The 18821-nt window shown below is 34.9% G+C and overlaps 1 protein-coding gene across 8 annotated transcripts; it reads left to right on the top strand.

Annotated features, from left to right (window-relative positions):
• The first annotated feature begins 11527 nt into the window (after positions 1-11527).
• LOC120082534 (ATP binding/leucine-tRNA ligases/aminoacyl-tRNA ligase) lies at positions 11528-18349 on the top strand. 8 transcript variants are annotated; one of them, XM_039037738.2, is made up of 4 exons: positions 11528-11798; positions 12810-12929; positions 14588-16213; positions 16360-18349. In XM_039037738.2, exons 3-4 carry the CDS (start codon positions 14607-14609, stop codon positions 18023-18025), a joined length of 3273 nt encoding a protein of 1090 aa, XP_038893666.1. In that variant the 5' UTR covers positions 11528-11798; positions 12810-12929; positions 14588-14606; the 3' UTR covers positions 18026-18349. The 8 variants fall into 8 exon arrangements, with proteins under 8 accessions (XP_038893666.1, XP_038893667.1, XP_038893669.1 ...); XM_039037739.2 differs by having other exon boundaries at positions 11559-11798; positions 14597-16213; XM_090316418.1 differs by having other exon boundaries at positions 11578-11798; positions 12796-12929.
• The last annotated feature ends 472 nt before the right edge of the window (positions 18350-18821 follow it).

Below are 18821 nucleotides of genomic sequence, written 5' to 3'. Positions count from 1 at the left end.
TTCTTTTTTTTTTTTTCCTCTCTTTTCTTTCTCATTTAACCCTTTTTTTTTCCTTTTCATTTCCATCTATACAACATAGGCCGTTACTATACACATGCATGCATGGAAACGACACCTTTTCATAGCGAAATAAATGCCAAATAAATAAAGTCAATTAAAATATTTCATTAAAACTAGATAATAAAGTAACAGGGTACCCATAACCATGAAAACGAATCTCGAAAACTACAAGTCTAAAAATGAATACCAAAACGAAGAGTTCTAGACATCAATACTAAAATCGAAATCTTGAAAAGAAATCTCGAAAACATGCACAAAAGCATAAAACTGGTCCTAGTGGCTCGATCACGGATTCCACTTGTCATTCGTTGGCGCGTCTTTACCCTTACCTGAAAAATAACATGAAAATGATAAGTATAAAATACTCAATAAGTAACCCCACTACCGGGGTCAGGGTAAGCATTTATGTCAAATAAATGCTACAAGAACTGAAATTCTATACTAATAAGACCAAAAGATTTCTATTAACTGACTCACTCTTTTACCTTTCCCTTAGACGTACATCACTTTCATACAAATCAGGTCCGATGTATATCCCCAAGTCTTCTCTATGAATATAGGGATGTGCACCTCTTTCGTACACATGGTTATGTATACACCTCTTTCGTATACACATAACCCATTAAGCATGCACCTCTTTCGTACACCTCAGCCCCCTCTAAGTATGCATCACTTTCATACACACAGACCCTGGTACATCTCTTTCACACACTAGTGCTCCTAGACATGCATCACTTTCATGCACTCAAATAAATCAAATGTTGGAAAGGAAAAAAGATTACATCCAAGATCATACTACATGTAACATTTACCTGTTCACGAGTCCTATAAAATCTTGTAAATAATATCATGCGGATCAGTCTAGAAAAACATGTATCTCGTAAAAATGAACCAGCCCTAGTACATCTCTTTCATGCACTAGACTCCTTAAAACATTCACATAATGGATCGTTCATAATTTCAAGGTAAATCGCACGACATACATTCAGAGATCCAAAAACAAATCTCATAAAAACATGTACATCAACATATATCTAATTTCCGTGTAGTGCTATGGAATTTCAGTGGTAGTGTCATTTGTCTCATAATTTAGGCCCAAACTCAACTGTTTTGCTGATATACCTCGTAAAAATTCTAAATAATGCTCATACATATAACATGCTTCAAACATATTATCACATGCTCATATATTCTTTCTAAATAGTTCAATCTCAGAACTAACAAAATTGTCCTTAATCTTATCGCCCAACACAAAGGCGGTTCCAGTAGTAAAATTACTTACCTTCAGTCGAAATTTCAAGACTAGCTCAAGCAATCAAACACTAGCAGCACTAAACTTAACATTCCTAAACTGTGCCGAAAATGCCAACAAAATCGACCCACTAAATAGCAAATAAATTCCACACCAACTTCATCTCGAAGCCAAGATCCAACAAGAATAGTGATGAAGGAAAGAAAATATGTGCGGCAGATCAGTGGTGGCGGACGAGCGACGCACTCAGATCTGGCAAACGGCGCAACAGCTGGTTGAACGAGCGACGGTGTTGGCGGGAGGCGAGTAGCAGCGCGGCTGTTGGGCGAAGGGACAAATGACGGGAAGGAAAAATCTTAGATGGTAGGGGCGCTTCGTGAAGACAAAAGAGATAGAGAATTTGGGGGCGGGGGGTGCCGCACGTGAGGGAGAAAGAGGGAGGGAAGAGATAAATTCACATGAATTTAATACTCCAATTTTAAAACCACATGACATAAATACATGTGAATTTTAATTCAAAATTACAGATACAAGGGATGTTACATTCTTCCCATCTATAACAACCCAACAATTAGCCTGCATAATTTTGAATTTAATTTTGACAATAACTCTAGATCCATCTATAACCATCCATCTATAACCATCCATCTCTTAATTCCAATTCAAAATTAATTACTTCCCCCCAAATTGAATTTAATTTTGACAATAACTCCAAATTAAATTCACATAACTCCAATTAATTCCAAAATAATTAAATTGAAATTAACTTAGCAAATTAATTAAATCTCAAACTTCACATTCATTTATCATACTTTCCTCAAATAAATTTCAACATTCTCAAATTCAGTTTCAACATTTAATTAACAAAATAACACCCAAACAATTTTAAATTAGATTATCTTAACCCAAAATTCAATTTTTGTTTCAATATTCAAAATAATACCTAAATAATTTAAGGTAATTAAGTTAAAATACCAAAAAGAAAAAAAAATGGGTTGTTACATTTCTTCTTATCTCTCTCACTTATATCTTTTTCTTCTTCCCTCTCGTCCATTGCCTAATCCAAATTTAGGGCCAAACGATTTTTTTAGGTTGAATGGTCAAATAAGTTGTCAAATAAGCTTCGAGCATGTAAATCATCCAATTTGGTCAATTTAGCTTAAAACTATGGACTCAAATTTTAAATTGAGATCGTTCTTTGTGTGGGGTGTACTAAAAGCCAAAATGTTGTAAAATTTTGCTTAGTTTATGTCTGTAGTTGAAAAGAAGCGAAGAGATACATGAATGTTAAGTGACTATCTAGCTTAAAGGAAGTCGTACAGAAAGTGATATGACCAAAACAAAATCGCACGTTACAATTACACAAGTGTATGATATTGTGATGAACACTCGTTTATCACTAAAAGAATTTCGAGCTTTAATGTCGATTGACAACTGACATTAAAGATAGTGTTATTAAAGCCCTTTAATGTCAACCAACATTAAAGTCCGTTAATGTCGGTTGCAACTGAAGCCCAAAAATCAAATGAAGTCCTTTAAGTCGACATTAAAGCCCAGAATATGTCCGTTTTATCAACTATTGTCCGTTTTTTTAAATTTCGTTGCCGAATCCATTTTTCGGTCAAAAAATTAAAAACGACATTTTATATCTCGGTTGGGTCAGGAAATGTCCATCATTGTTTTTTTATTAAAAAGTATAAAAAAGATTTGCATGGCAAGCCATCAATATTTGTCTTCCACCTATGAATTTATCCACAAACAAGAATTAATATTTCCAATCCATTACACATACTCATCAAATATGAAATAAACACACTAATCACCAACATTTGTATAACAATAACAAACTTTCATAGAATACTTACACCAAGCCATATTTTCTCTCATTCACAAATATCAATTAGTACTAATTCCATGAATACTTAATACCAAATACCCCATAAACACAAAAATATTATACATAAATCTTCCAATAAATAGATCATGGTTAGATAAATTTGCATTCATTCTAAACAGATCATGGTTACTTACCCTGTATTATATGGAATAAGGACTAATTGGTCTAAATTAGTCAATTCTAGTTGATTGGCTAAATTTCTGGATCGAATATCTTGAGACTTCACGTGTGGCGATATTCTTGCTTGATCAATTATAAAAAAACTTCTTCGTAATATCACGACTATATTCATCCCAAAGATACCTAAACAAAGTAAAAGTTATTATTTAAACATGAAACAAAGTATACATGAGTGAATCTAGATGAGTAATACTTACGCAATACATGTCAAAATACACATGTAGCCTATTTCAACCATATTGCAATATTGGATCAGATCATCACGGCCTAAATAAATAAATTTGTCTCTTCCAAATATATGCTCGTCCAAAGTGATACGAATCATGTCTACATCGTTCATGTTATGCATGGCATGTCCGTTCAAGAGTTTGATGATACCATTGGCGTCAGTATATTAGAAGGACTGGCCGAAACTCTTAATTGTTGAATGGTCCTACCATAACCAAAGTAACAAAAATTTCAAATAGGAAAAATAATAAATAACCAAACTCATATACTGAAAAAGAGACATACTTTTTTCTCATCAACCATAACTACAAGTTCACGTGGCCATGTTAGGAAGTTACCCATTGCTTGATTTAAGGACTCTATTTTACCCTTTACAGGAATTGGTATAGGCAAATCTTCTCCCATGACAATGTCAATCAAAACTTTAACGGTTAAGCATAACACATCATCATCAAATGTTGTGGCTACTGCAACAATATTATCTACAGTTCCTATAGCCAAGTGGCATGGTGTCCCATTAACAAATTTAAAATAACTAATGTCATGCATGGTTAAGCACATACAATATGATTAAAATCTAAAAGTCACAACAAATAAATTAGCTCCAAATCTTCTTTAAGCATCTTCTTAGTATCTTCTTCTTCATATGCACTTAGTGCAACACTTCCAACAAATAATTTGGACTGATGAGATTGTCTGCTGTGAATTCTTTCTCTTGACACTTTACCATGTCGAACATTTTTTTCACTAGAGCCTCCTTCAATTTCTTGGCTCATTGAGGACTTTGGTTTTACTAATTTGAAATATTGGAAACGGGAAACAAAATCATCCATTCCTTTAACACGTCCCCAATGTTCCTCTGTACCCAATGCTTTGGTCAAAACATCTTCATCTTCATAGACTTCAGCCAATTTATCCTATAAAACATATTACAATTTTCACACAATATCTATATCATCACAAGTTTCAAACATTATATATATGCCATCTTAAACTTTGCACAATATAAACTTACAATTTGATTGGCACATTCTCAAGTAGCTTCATCAAAGTATTCATTATTTTTTCATTTTCTTGCTTCTTTCCATAAAGTCGCCCGATAAGAAGGATCACTCGATAGGTTCTACATGAACATACATATTTAATTAGCATAAACATATTAGAATAAAAGATTTATTTTAAGTCGAAAAACTTACTAATTCTTGGGAAAGATTCGTATAACCCTTCCGAGAAATGTGATGATTATATACGCTTTCGCACGTCTTTCTGTTTGAAGACAACTGATTTCCTGTACAACAAATCTAGTTGAAGTTACCTATCAATACAATGATAATATTGACATTCAATTTATTTAGAATGACTTACATCTCATTCTTCACTCAATCGTTCATTAACGAATGATGTCCACTGATCTTGCTCTATATGAAAATATTGTTGGGGAGGAAATTGCAAGATCGAGGGTTCATCCTTAAATGGAAGTATGAACTTTTGAGTCAATGTGATCTTGAAAGTTCGTAACTTCCTAAATGCAGACATGAGTATACAATGTTTGGACTTAGAGTCCACATCGAACGACATATGCACAATGAAAAAAGTAGTTAAACAATAAACTAATAAACTACTATGCACATAAATTAAAATTTTAGAAAACATACCGGTACACAATAAAAAAGTTTATCTTTTAAATGGTTTGGAATTTTTTTCCAAGAATTATACATTATAGGTATTTGTTGTCGAACACAAACTCCTATATAACTTTGCATCTTCTTTGCTCCAAATCTAATCGGTCGTGTTCATTATAATCAATGGTCAACCTGCCCAGACGTTCTTATTTGTGCCAACTCAGACATTGTAGTTGAGCCACGTGGAATACTTATTCTGCTATGTTTTTTGTGGGATCATATTTCTATCATCCTTGCTGCTACTTGTTGAATTTTCTATGTCAATCTGCAAAAATAAAAAATAAAAAATATTACTCACACAAAAAACATATAATCTTAATATTTAAATACATATAACCATAGTAAATGACATACCAAGGGCACAACTTCAAAACATTACTCACACAAAAAACAAAGTAAAATGGCACAACTTCATCTTCTTCTCAAGTTCTTATTTTATTTACTTGTCTCTTTTATGATCCTATAAATATCATGAACAAACTCTCCACTACACAACACCATTGTATTCGATTTTCTTCACCACCTTTTCTCTCAAACATAACCAAAAACATTTCAAATAACTCCTAAATAATACTTAAACCACACCAATCAATAATCAACTAATTTCAAGACTACTAACCAAGTATATATTATTCAACTAATTTAATTCCAACATTTCAAAATTTCAATAAGCTTAATCATTAAAATAAAAATAAAATGAATTAAATAACTTTAAATTACTAAATTGAAAATTCATATGAAAATAAAATTATACAGTTCCAAGCAAACAACTTAAACAATCCATAAACTTGAAGAGATCCGAATCGGAGCTCGAAGATTGGAACGTCGGTGAGCATCTAACCTTTGCGAACAAAGTTGAGACGGCAGATCTGACAAACGATGAGCTGACCACGACGCCAGCGACCCACCTCTACGACTGGAACCACCGAAAGCCCACGCGCCGATGACAAACCACACGAAAGCAACCGAACAACCAGATAACCCACACAAAACCAACCGGACAACCGGACAAACCACACGAAACCAACTAGCCCACCAATCTGAAAAATCGAAACCCAACGAAAGCAACCGGACAAACCCCACGAAACCCACCGGAAAACCCACGAAAGAAACCGGACAACACTCGAACAACCGAGCAAACCATGCCAACAATCGAATAAACCACGCCAACAACCGGACAACCCACGCGCCGCCAAAGAACACTTTGAGAAAGCCCATGCGCCGACGGAAGCCAACCGAAAACGACTGGAGAACACTCACGACGATGACCCACCACCAGAAAAAGCCCACAATGACGAAGATTTAAGGAAATTTGGTGACGACAACCCACGGGAACACCCACGCGCCGACGAAAACCAATCGAAAACCCACGAATACCGGTGACGACAACCCAGGAACTGATGTGCATGACCAAGCTGAGAGCATCTATGACGACAAACCGAACGGAAGGCAACCGACCAACTGAGAGAAAAGAGAGTTATGTTTGGTAAAGTGAAGAGAGCACACGCCGAGGGTTCTGTTTTGGTAAAGTGAGATGAGGATCGAGCTGAGAGAAGAGAGAAATAAATTTTTAATAAAATTAAAAAAAATGGGAGACCTTAATGTCGGTTTAAACCGACATTGTAGGCCATCTTCAATGTCGGTTTAAAACCGACATTAAAGATCCATTTTTTTAACCAATATTATACATCGAGACTACTATTTTCAACCGACATTGAAGTCCAAAATTGTTGTAGTGTATAGTGTGATTGTGTCGCACATCCATGTGATCTCATAGAGTGCATATACAAACTTTTAGTATAACCATTTGATCTTATGATCTCACAACATAGTTATATGATCTTATAGCACTAAAAACCATATAGGCATGATATAAGATCACATAGTATTCTACATAAGATCACGTGAGCTTTTTACAATGGTAGTGGATAATTTTATTTTGGTCATATTTTCCTCTTCTATACAACTAAGTTTTAGCTAAGTAATCGTCATTTTCATTTGGGCTATCTTGTTCGCTAAGTAATCGTCATTTTCATTTGGGCTATCTTGTTCTTTTCAACTATGAATATACAATACGAAAAAATTTAAGGTATCTTATCGTTTAATGTCCCAAAATCCAAAATAATTTAAGTTAAACTTTGAGAGGTCATAGCTTTAAGCTCAGTCAACTAAATTGGATTATTTTTTTAGTATTTAGTAACTTTTTGAGATCTACATACTGGTAGGTAGCTTATTTGACTATTCAACCTAAAAAATATTATTTTGACTCTAAATTTGAATTACACACTATTTTTTTCAACATTTTAAGTTGTGGTGTTTAAGCAACGGTGGTATGATAAAGGAAAGAGAGGAGTAGTAAGAGAATATAGTGAAGAATAAGATAGGTAAAAAAGAGAAGAAAAGAAAAATGTTAGGGATAAGGTTGAAAAGAAAAAAAAAAAAGTGGAAATGAGAGAGGGAAAACAAAAATATATATAGATAGATAGATAGATAGATGAGAGAGGAATGAGGAATGATATTTTCAAGTAACTTGTCGTTTTTTTATCTTTCACAAATAGCATCCTTTTGTCTCATTGTTTGAATGACTCATCTAGTTGCATCTCGGTCAGGATCGATATCAAGACGAGAACAAAAATTTTGTTTTAACATATTCAAACCATCGGGTTTTTTTTTTTTCCTTTTGGAGGACAAAGATCGAGAATAACCATTGTTTTGTATGTTTTATTCCATAAACTTCCCTAGCATGCCTCCTCTGAATAGTCTATGTGGCCGCCTAGTTTCGACTACTATTGATTTTAGTTAATCCAGTAATGTAGACAGCCCAAAATATTATGTATATAATCTTTTTCCAATTCTATATTCATAATCTAAATCCCCTATTCAACTTTGATTCCCTCCTCATCATGAACTATTTTCGATTTATCTATTTTAATATCCCAAATAATCTTAAGTAAATTTTTATATGCTGTAATATTTTTCAAATTCCCTATTTGAATACCATTTAAATCTAATAAAAAAGATTTGAGAAAGATTACTTAAAAGTAATAGTTAGTATTGATATTTGTCTTGATTGTGATTCAACTAAGAAAATCCAAAAAATTGTTGGTTTGGATATACTATTTAGAAAGGTTAAAGTTTTGTTTTAGTCTCGATATCGATCCTGATTGAGATGCATTGAGATGAGTGTTTGTTACTATCGTGAGATGTTCTAGAAGTGTATTGTATAGAATAAATTGGAGAAATAAGTTCTAAGTATAAGTGATGCGTTTATGATTTGATGCGTCTAAGTAATGGTAACGCGTTTGGGCGTTAGAAATATGCACAGAATGCACACAACTCTTTCTAATGACGTTCAAGTTTTCCTAAACCAGACCAAGTATAAATCTAATTTAGGTTCCTAGCAAGTCCAGGGTCGATCTTAAGGATTCAGTTAATCAAACGCAGACCTTGCGTTGTATCTATTGTAGGGGTTTTCCTAAATGAATATAAGAAATGTATTATTTATACTAACTTGTTGTGCCTGTGCAAGAAGATACAAAAGAGTTTAGTAGTGAATGATGGATCATGTGAAAATGGAATTTAAGGTAGGTGGACGCGTCGGTCTAAGAACAATGTACACAACTAAGATCTGATGTGGATTAGATGGGATGATTTGCTTATCTTTTTGTTTATGCGTTAGGCCTTATTCAACACTTCTCAATGCGAATAACAAACAAAGCCTATCTATAGGGTGCATGCATCTAACACATAATGCAGGAAATACCAGTAAGTCTATCTCTAGCTGTACTATCCGTTCTACTTGATGCAGCTTAGTTATTCTTTCGAACAATCTAAGTTAAAGATGCTTTTACCAAGTTGTCAAGTTGGTTTGAGCGTTAGAATGAAGTTGTGCATAAAGTATTAATGTGTTCAACATAAACAAGAGATAAACAATAGTAAGTATGATGGATCAAACATATGAATTTTATAAAGAAACAAGGAGTCTTTACAAAAACAATATTCAATTGAATGGAATGAAAACGATAAATAAGAAGGAAACTGAGTCAAGCCAAAGAATACAATCTCTTGTAGTTCTTTGGCTCAATCTCGTTGTGTACAATCACTTGTATAGGTAATGGACAGAGTATCTTTCTCAAGAGTGGTTTCCTCCGCTCCCCAACCGATGGTGTTGGTGGTTTTCAACCCTTTTGATCGTCTCAACACCACGACACAGCTTCTACAGAACTAAGACTATAATTATAATTTACAGAGAGTAAGGATCTTGATGATTTCTGAACTCCTTAATTCTAGAGGGACTTCATCTATTTATAGGCGTTGGTCACGTCCACTTGGTGAATGGGCAGCATTAAAGTCCATGCCCTGGTCAACATTAAAGTCCATGCCTTGGTTAGCCGCCTGATTCTCGGAAGCTTTTCAGACGCCGCATGTCACTTGGAAGCTTTTCAGACACTTCCTGCTGCAGATGCTCATACTTGCAAGTGGTGATGTGACACAATTAGCCTAGAGCAATGAATCTTCTCTACGTTGAACTCCCTCCGACGCATGGCCCATGCGTTAGAGCTTTTCCTGCGGCAATTATATAATGTGTTAATGTTAATCCTTGCGTTGAAATCCTGCAATTCAGTGCGTTAGTGCCGCGATATTTAGTCATAAAACTTCTTTTGCATGAGTTTGTTGATGTTTGAATAAATCCATGTGTTTCTACTAAAAATGAGGAGAGTTTATCATTAAAAACCTTAGTTGTTCCAACTTAAGAGCAAAAATAACTTGTATTTCTACAAGTTATCAATGAGTCATTAAAATAATCGACAAAAATAAGTGCTATTTATATAGAAAACTTTAAGAGTAATTTTTAACCCTTTAGGAGAGGTGTTTGATAAATGGGTATGAGTTATTGGGTTGGGTGGGTATTTATTACCCATGTTTGTTAAACCCATAAAGAAAACGGGTTATTAAAACTCCTCTTTTACCCACTCAAAACTCCCCTTTTTTATCCCCTCAAAACTAATCCTAAAAATCAATATATTTTCATTTCTTTCTCTCTTCCCTCATCTTTGCTGTTTGGATCCATATCTGATTTTTTTTTTTTTTTTTATCGTCAAACCTTTGGATTCTAAGTATCGAAAAAAATTTTGTCGTAAAAATTTTTTGTGTTTGTATTATGACACAGATATTATAAGTATCGAAAAGAACATATATTTTGTGAATTTTTTTTGGAAACGGCCACATATTCGGCCGGTTCATATTATTTTTGTGATCTTATGAAAAATGTTACTGTACTACATCACATTCTCATCATCATAATCAAATGAAAAGTAATTATCCTATGTACAATTTCAATTCCAAATATATTATCCATATTATATAAAAAAAATAAACTTATGATATGTGAAATAATAAAGTTAAGTTAGCAAGATCAATATATATACATACAATATATCACTTAGTAATTGGGATAATTACCTTCAATATATATACATACAATATATCAATTAGTAATTGGGATAATTTTCTTCAATATATATACATACAATATACAATATACCAATTAATTTAGCAGTAATATAAAATATATTTTGTTGGTATGTTTTACCGATTGAAGAGAATTAGAATTATTACAGTTTTTGAAAAGAATATATGAAAAATAATCTATTATGTTCTACAAATTAAGAAAAAAAATTGAGATTGTCCAGTTTATGTCATAAATGATTTGAGAAAATACGTGTATATTTGAAAATTAATCAACAATAGTAAAGCATAAAACTAAAAAATAAAAGAATGAAATAGAAAACAAACAGTAGAACTAATCTCATTCACAAAAAACTGCATCAGATCTCCAACTCTCAACTTAACTCAACTCTATACAATAAATACAGACAATAATTATCAACTCAACTCTGCAAACAAACACATACAATTTAACTCCCCAGATAATTTAACTCTCCAAATAATAATTACCAACTCAACTCAACTCTCTACTTTTATCACGCACCAAACACACCCTTAATGATATTTTCACATATATGATGTATTTGTAATTTAGGGATACAAAGATAATTTTATCTTTAAAAAAGTATAAAAAAAAATCAATATTAACAAACATGTCATTTTTCCTTTTTTCTTTTTAATTGTTTAATTTTCTTTTCCATTCTTTTTCTTCTCGTTGTTGTTTATTTGTGTCTCCTTTATTCATTTTCTTTTAAAAAAAAAAAAATGTTAATTGTGTTTATTTTCAATAGATTTGACAAATGAAATAAACAAAATAAGAAAAAAAAAGGGGGCAATCTCATTTTTGAAGTTAGCCCTAATTTTCATCTTTCCATTTCAGTTACGGCCTCTCCACACTCGGCCTCTTTCCCTCTATCTATATCCCTTGCAAGCTTCTGCCCTTGTAAAACCTCCGATCGGCGACCACCGCCCTCACGGCGTCAACGGACGGCGGCCTACTGTCACTCTCTATCAACCGACTGGTCTTTTAGCTTGCAGGCTCAAAGCTCGAGTATGTCATTTCACCTTCTCCACGATGTGATTGATTTCTTCCAAAAAAATTCTATTTCATTTGTTTATTGTCGATTCATGCGATTTATGCTCTCTCAACTCTAATTTCTCAATGAAATTTTGTTCTGCGTTCGTGTTTAATTGTTTTAGCTCCAACATGTTGGTAGATTATGCAAGTACTTGGACTGTGTTTACAGTACGTAAAATGTATGATATTTCATGTGCGTTGTACTGATTTTTTGTGGGAGTTTGCAGCGGTGTCTTGGAATTTGTTTTTTTTTTTTCATAAAATCAAAATAGAATACAACCCTCCCTCGTTTCTTCTCACTCGCATTGCCGCAGCCGCATTTTCCTCTGCAGTCGCATCCATTGGCATCGCCTTTTCTTTCTTCTCTTCCAATCTCCCTGTCTGCTGAACTGCTCCGGCACGCATGTCCACCGGATTCTTCTACAAGAGCTCATCGCTTAGATTCATACTTAGTCTTCCATGACCCCCGATCTCTCAGTTAGATCGTTGTGAAGTCTGCACAGTTCAAGATATGTTTTCTTTGGAAGTCCCTGAACTTTAAATTGTGTCCAATTGGTCTCTAACGTTCAATTTTGAGTCTAATGGGTTCTTGAAAATTTCAAATTTTTTAATAATTACTTGATCTATTAGATATAAATTTAAATTCTATGTCTAATTGAACTCTAAACTTCCCTCAATTATGGGGTTTAGTAGATATTTGGATTTTAAAAAATATCAAAGTTCATGACTAAATTTGTAATCTTAAAAGTTCAGGAACCAAATAATCACAAACATCAAAGTTTAGGGACAAAATTTGTTACATTTTCCATGTTCATTTTGTTTTATTCTCTGTTCTTCTGCTTTTTATCCTTTTTTTATTATCTTATTAGTTATTACTATTATTTATCTACAGCATGGAAGTATTTGTTCTTCTTTGTTCTTATACTTTTAAGCCTATTTTTCAATATATATTTCATCTCATTCTCAATAGCATTTGATTTACAGGGCAAGCATACTCTATCTATTGTTGGTTTAATAATTTACTAGTCTCTCACTGGCTTTTTCTCATTCCGTGAAGAGCTTTTTGCCGTTCTCCACAAATCGTCGTGCTGTTCTGAATATAAGGTATTGGCATGACTTTAGTCTCCCTTCGTCCATCCCTCCTTTTGAAGTTCCCTCGACTTCTAATCTTAGAGTTTGTAAAGGTTTTGTTTTAATACTAATCTGTGTGTGTGTGCTTTATCTCTTTTCTATTTTTGGAGAGGATGAATTTCATTTTGTCAATGGGGGTTCGAACCACATTTGAGTTTTTTAATTTTAAATGTCAAGGGAATGACCCAGTTCATGGATTGAACCAATTTAAGTAGTAACCTGGACCGATTAGGGTATTTAGGTATTCAGTTCACTTTCATTCCTGTTTTTCTATGTGAGTGTCAAATGAATTATTTTATTTATTATTTATTTTTTCTGTGGGAGAAATTCCCCAGCCCAAATGTTGTGCTGAACTCAAAATGAGTATGGAGTAGATACAATTCTCACTTTTCTGTGGGATTTTGTCATATATTGTTGTAAACTATAATTTGATGTTTGCTCATCAATAATTTTGTAGGGGCATAATGTTTGATCTTGTAAGTCTATTGTGGACTTGTAGTAGTATGTACACAAGTAATTTTAGAGGCTAGACTTCACGTGCACTCCTAAGCTTTACTTTCTTTTATTTCTTGTGGTTTTTGAAATTCCATCCCTGCATGTTTCAAGATAGTAGGAAAAAACTTTGGAAGTTGTACCCTTTTTATTTTTCAATATGAATAATTCGAGTAAATTACAATTTTGGTCCAAGAGTTTTCACTTGTGTCTAATTGGTTTGCGGACCACAGGAAAAACTCTTGGACAAAGGTAAATTTAGCCTAATAATTATAATTGTTGAGAGTGGCAATGATTAAAATGATTTGCTAGGAAGATGATCTCATCAATGGGTCCTTTCTGCTGTATTCTCTGTCGAAAGGTGGAGGAAGTCCTAGATCACCTTCTTTGGGGTTGTCAGTTGGCAAGGTCTGTGTGGATTTGCTTTCTGCAGGGGTTTGATGTTTAGATAGTTGGCCAAAGGGATATTCACGCGATGATTAGGGAGTTCCTCCTCCATCTGCCTTTCAAAGAGAGAGACCGTTTCTTGTGGCTTGCTAGGGTGTGTGCTATGTTGTGAGATATTTGGGGGAAGAGGAACAATAAAGTGTTTAGAGGTTTGGATAGGGACCTTAGTGAGGTTTCATGTTTTGCTTTGGGTTTTGGTCTCGAAGCTTTTTGGTAATTATTCCCTATGTAACATCTTACTTAGTTGGAATCCCTTTCTTTAAAGGGCTGCTTTTCTGGACTTGTTTTTTGTATGTTCTTGTATTCTTTCATTTTTTCTCAATGAAAGTTGTTGATTCTATAAAAAAAATTGATGGTTTAGAAGCAAAGTCCCCAAATTCTACTAGAGATTGATTAATTTTTGAATGGTACTTCTTGTTTATTTATTTCTATACTTGGTAAATATAGTCCCTTAAATTAGGATCATCGTTGAATGGATTTGAGTTCTAAGATGCACCTTGCCTATCACTCTTCTAAATGGGAGTGGTTTCTCGCACGATTTGCAAAGTCTTAAATGACGCATGGAAGTTCATTTATTAGTTGAATTGTTGGAATTTGACCTACTTGCATATTGTGTAAATGTTTTCCATATGCCTTAAATTTTTAGAGTGCTTCCTATTGTGTAGTTATGATATTGTGTTGAATGCCTGCAGATTTTTCAGTCTTGCAGACATGGCATCAGAGAGTGGGAAAAGCTTTGCTAGGAGGGACAGTCTCCGAGAGATTGAAGCGAAGGTTCGAGTTTTATGGGAAGAGAATGATGTTTTCAGGGCAGAGGCATGTGAAACACCTCCTAAAGAGGGGGAGAAGTTCTTTGGAAATTTCCCCTTCCCTTATATGAATGGATTCTTGCATATTGGTCATGCTTTTTCCCTTTCAAAATTGGAGTTTGCTGCAGCATATCATAGGCTGAGAGGTGCAAACGTCCTATTACCATTTGGTTTTCACTGCACAGGAATGCCTATCAAGGCCTCTGCTGATAAGCTTGCTAGGGAAATCCAACAATTTGGTGATCCACCTGTCTTCCCTCGTGAAATAGAAGAGCAAGAAAACTTGAAAGCAGAAGCTGAGGAGACAAATGAAAGTAATCTGACATTGCCTGACAAATTCAAGGGCAAGAAATCTAAGGCAGCCTCTAAGTCAGGTGGACAGATGTACCAGTGGGAAATAATGCGCAGTTTTGGTCTGTCTGATGGTGAGATATCCAAGTTCCAAAATCCGTATAACTGGTTGACATTCTTCCCTCCTTTGGCCATGGAAGACCTAAAGGCTTTTGGTTTAGGTTGTGATTGGAGACGATCTTTTATTACTACTGATATCAATCCATATTTTGATTCATTTATACAGTGGCAAATGCGAAAGTTGAAATCCATGGGGAAGATTGTGAAAGATGTTAGATATACTATATATTCACCCTTAGATGGCCAACCCTGTGCAGATCATGATAGGGCAACTGGTGAAGGGGTTCAACCACAGGATTACACACTGATTAAGATGGAGGTTGTGCCACCTTTTCCTCCTAAATTGGGAGTGTTGGAGGGTAGAAAAGTGTTTTTAGCCGCTGCAACATTGAGACCTGAGACCATGTATGGTCAAACAAATGCATGGGTACTGCCTGATGGTAAATATGGAGCATTTGAAATTAATGATACTGATGTATTTATTATTACCGAAAGAGCCGCCCTTAACTTATCCTATCAAAAATTTTCTAGGGTTCCCGAAAAACCTACTTGCTTGGTTCAGCTGACTGGTAATGATTTGATAGGCCTTCCATTGAAGTCCCCTCTAGCCTTTAATGAGATCATTTATGCTCTTCCCATGCTTACAATTCTCACAGATAAGGGAACTGGTATTGTGACCAGTGTACCTAGTGATGCTCCTGATGATTATATGGCGATGCATGATCTAAAATCAAAACCAGCTCTTAGGGCCAAGTATGGTGTTAAAGATGAATGGGTGCTTCCCTTTGATATTGTTCCGATCATTGATATCCCAGAATTTGGAGACAGGGCTGCTGAAAAAGTTTGCTTGGATCTAAAAATTAAAAGTCAGAATGAGAAGGACAAGCTTGCTGAAGCTAAAAGATTGACGTATTTGAGAGGATTTACTGATGGAACACTAATTGTTGGTGAATTTGCTGGAAGGAAAGTACAGGAAGCAAAGCCTTTGATTCGGAGCCAGCTAATTGAAACTGGCCAAGCTATCCCTTATAGTGAACCTGAGAAGCGTGTTATGTCTCGGTCTGGAGATGAGTGCATTGTAGCTCTTACTGATCAATGGTGACTATCTCCTATAACTAATTCTTTGGTTAATGAATAAACATATCACTATTGACTCAATAATCTTTCTAATCTTCATGTTACAAAAAAAAATATTTTTGTTTATAGAAATATTTCTAATCTCTATTCAACGGTATTCCTAACAGGTACATCACATATGGGGAATCAGAATGGAAGAAGTTGTCTGAAGAGTGCTTGGCCATCATGGATCTGTTTTCTGATGAGACAAGACATGGATTTGAGCACACACTGAGTTGGCTCAACCAGTGGGCATGCTCACGAAGTTTCGGACTTGGAACGCGTATCCCTTGGGACAAACAATTTCTAGTTGAGTCATTATCTGATTCCACCATTTACATGGCTTACTACACCATTGCTCACTTGTTGCAGAATGGGGACTTGTATGGATCAGGTGACTCTGCAATAAAACCTGAGCAGATGACAGACGAAGTTTGGGATTTTGTCTTTTGTGGCGCTGAAGAACCAAAATCAACTGACATCTCGCAGTCAATTCTTAAGAAGATGAAACAGGAGTTTGAGTATTGGTATCCATTTGATCTTAGGGTTTCTGGAAAAGATCTTATTCAGAATCATTTGACATTCTCTATTTACAATCATACTGCAATTATGCCAAGGCGCCATTGGCCTCGTGGGTTCAGATGTAATGGGCACATCATGCTTAATTCTGAAAAGATGTCCAAGTCTACAGGGAATTTTAGAACTCTGCGTGAGGCAATTGAAGAGTTTTCTGCTGATGCCACACGATTCTCATTGGCTGATGCTGGTGATGGTGTCGATGATGCAAATTTTGTATTTGAGACTGCAAATGCTGCAATATTACGTTTGACTAAAGAAATAGCATGGATGGAAGATATTCTACAGGCTGATTCTGCTTCATTCCTTAGAACAGGCCCTCCATCAACTTATGCCGATCGGGTATTTGAAAACGAAATCAATATAGCTGTCAAAATGACTGAGCAAAATTACAAAGATTACATGTTCCGTGAAGCTCTGAAGACTGGTTTTTATGATCTCCAAGCAGCTAGGGATGAGTACAGGTTCTCATGTGGTGCGGGAGGCATGAATCGTTATTTGGTTTTCCGTTTTATGGATGTCCAGACGCGACTCATTACTCCAATTTGTCCACACTATGCGGAACATGTTTGGAGGGATCTGTTGAAGAAGGAAGGATTTGTCATTAATGCTGGCTGGCCTTCAGCTGATTCTCCTGATTTAACTCTCAAAAGTGCAAACAAATATCTCCAAGACTCAATAGTTCTGATGAGGAAGCTTCTTCAAAAGCAACTTTTAGGATCCAAAAAAGGCAACAAGAAGAGCGCTCCTGTCACAACGGTGATTGAGGACAAGAAATTGACCGGCTTGATATATGTGAATGAGCAATTTGATGGATGGAAAGCAGAATGCCTTAGAATACTCCGAAGTAAATTTGACACAGCTAAACGTACATTTGCACCGGATGGTGAAATAATGGAGGCACTACAGAAGAGTTCATTAGGGCAGGCAGCAGATTTTAAACAAACACAGAAGCTGTGTATGCCATTCTTGAGGTTTAAGAAGGATGAGGCTGCTTCACTTGGGGTTCAAGCCTTGGACTTGAAGCTTCCTTTTGGGGAGATGGATGTTCTTAATGAGAACTTGGAGTTGATTAGGAGGCAAATAGGTTTGGAAGAGGTGCAGGTTTTGCGTGCATCTGATGCAGATGCTCTTGCGAAAGCCGGTGCTTTGGCTTCACTGTTGAAGCAGAATCCTCCATCTCCAGGGAATCCTACTGCGATTTTCTTAACAAATTGAGAAATATATCGAAGGCATATTCTGGTGAGGTTTAATTGTCTTTCTGGCTATATACTCAACTGTTTTATTAGACTTACTATTTTTGTTTGAATCTATACGTCTTTTTTATTTAATTCAAAACTTCCTGTCTTTTAAAGAGTGAGTGCCGTTTGGGGAAAAAAATTCATTTTTAATAGGTCGGTGTAGTTTCCGTTGAAGTTATAGTTCGAACACATTGGATTGTGAACTTGATCAAATGGGTAACACTGAATACAATATTTCGAGGATGGGTAGGATGTTATGATTGTGTAATTCTAACTTTGTAGTCAATCTTCATTTAGACTATTCTTTTGGCTACCTGTCATAATTTATAGTTTCTTGCAGCATCCTGTTGATGTTGAAGTATGGGGTTCATGGTTTTCCTTTTAAATTCTATATTGCGTGCTTTGGTTATGAAGATGTTTCAGTTTTGCTGCCTGCTGCCATGAATGAACTACTTATTTTGAATATATAGAATTGAAACTATGTAAGTTTTTGTTATTGCTTAGATAACTTGTTTAGTTTGCATCGTTTAACAGTTCACAATTCCTTTACAGAAAAAGAAAGGAAAAAAAAAGGCCTCATTTGTATCACACACTGTTGCTAATATTCACATGTCAGTTGCTGTGAATATGATAGACTATATTTCCCCCATTTAAATCAAAATATGCTAAAATCTTTGATTTTGGACTGATGTTTCCTTGCTGTTCGAATTAAGTAAATTATTTCTTTCTTTTTTGGTTTATTATTTTGATCTGTATGTAATTTGTGGTATTTG

Source organism: Benincasa hispida, chromosome 8 (genome assembly GCF_027475165.1).
Source record: "Benincasa hispida cultivar pf3 chromosome 8, pf3_genome.v1.1, whole genome shotgun sequence".
Lineage (NCBI taxonomy): Eukaryota > Viridiplantae > Streptophyta > Magnoliopsida > Cucurbitales > Cucurbitaceae > Benincasa > Benincasa hispida.
This window is presented reverse-complemented; position numbering and strand designations above follow the sequence as displayed.

Excerpts from the sequence above, each read along its gene's own strand:
- LOC120082534 (XM_039037738.2), top strand. The coding sequence starts at position 14,607 with ATGGCATCAGAGAGTGGGAAAAGCTTTGCTAGGAGGGACAGTCTCCGA. Across the intron at positions 16,214-16,359 it reads GTAGCTCTTACTGATCAATG|GTACATCACATATGGGGAAT; the intron begins GTGACTATCTCC and ends TATTCCTAACAG.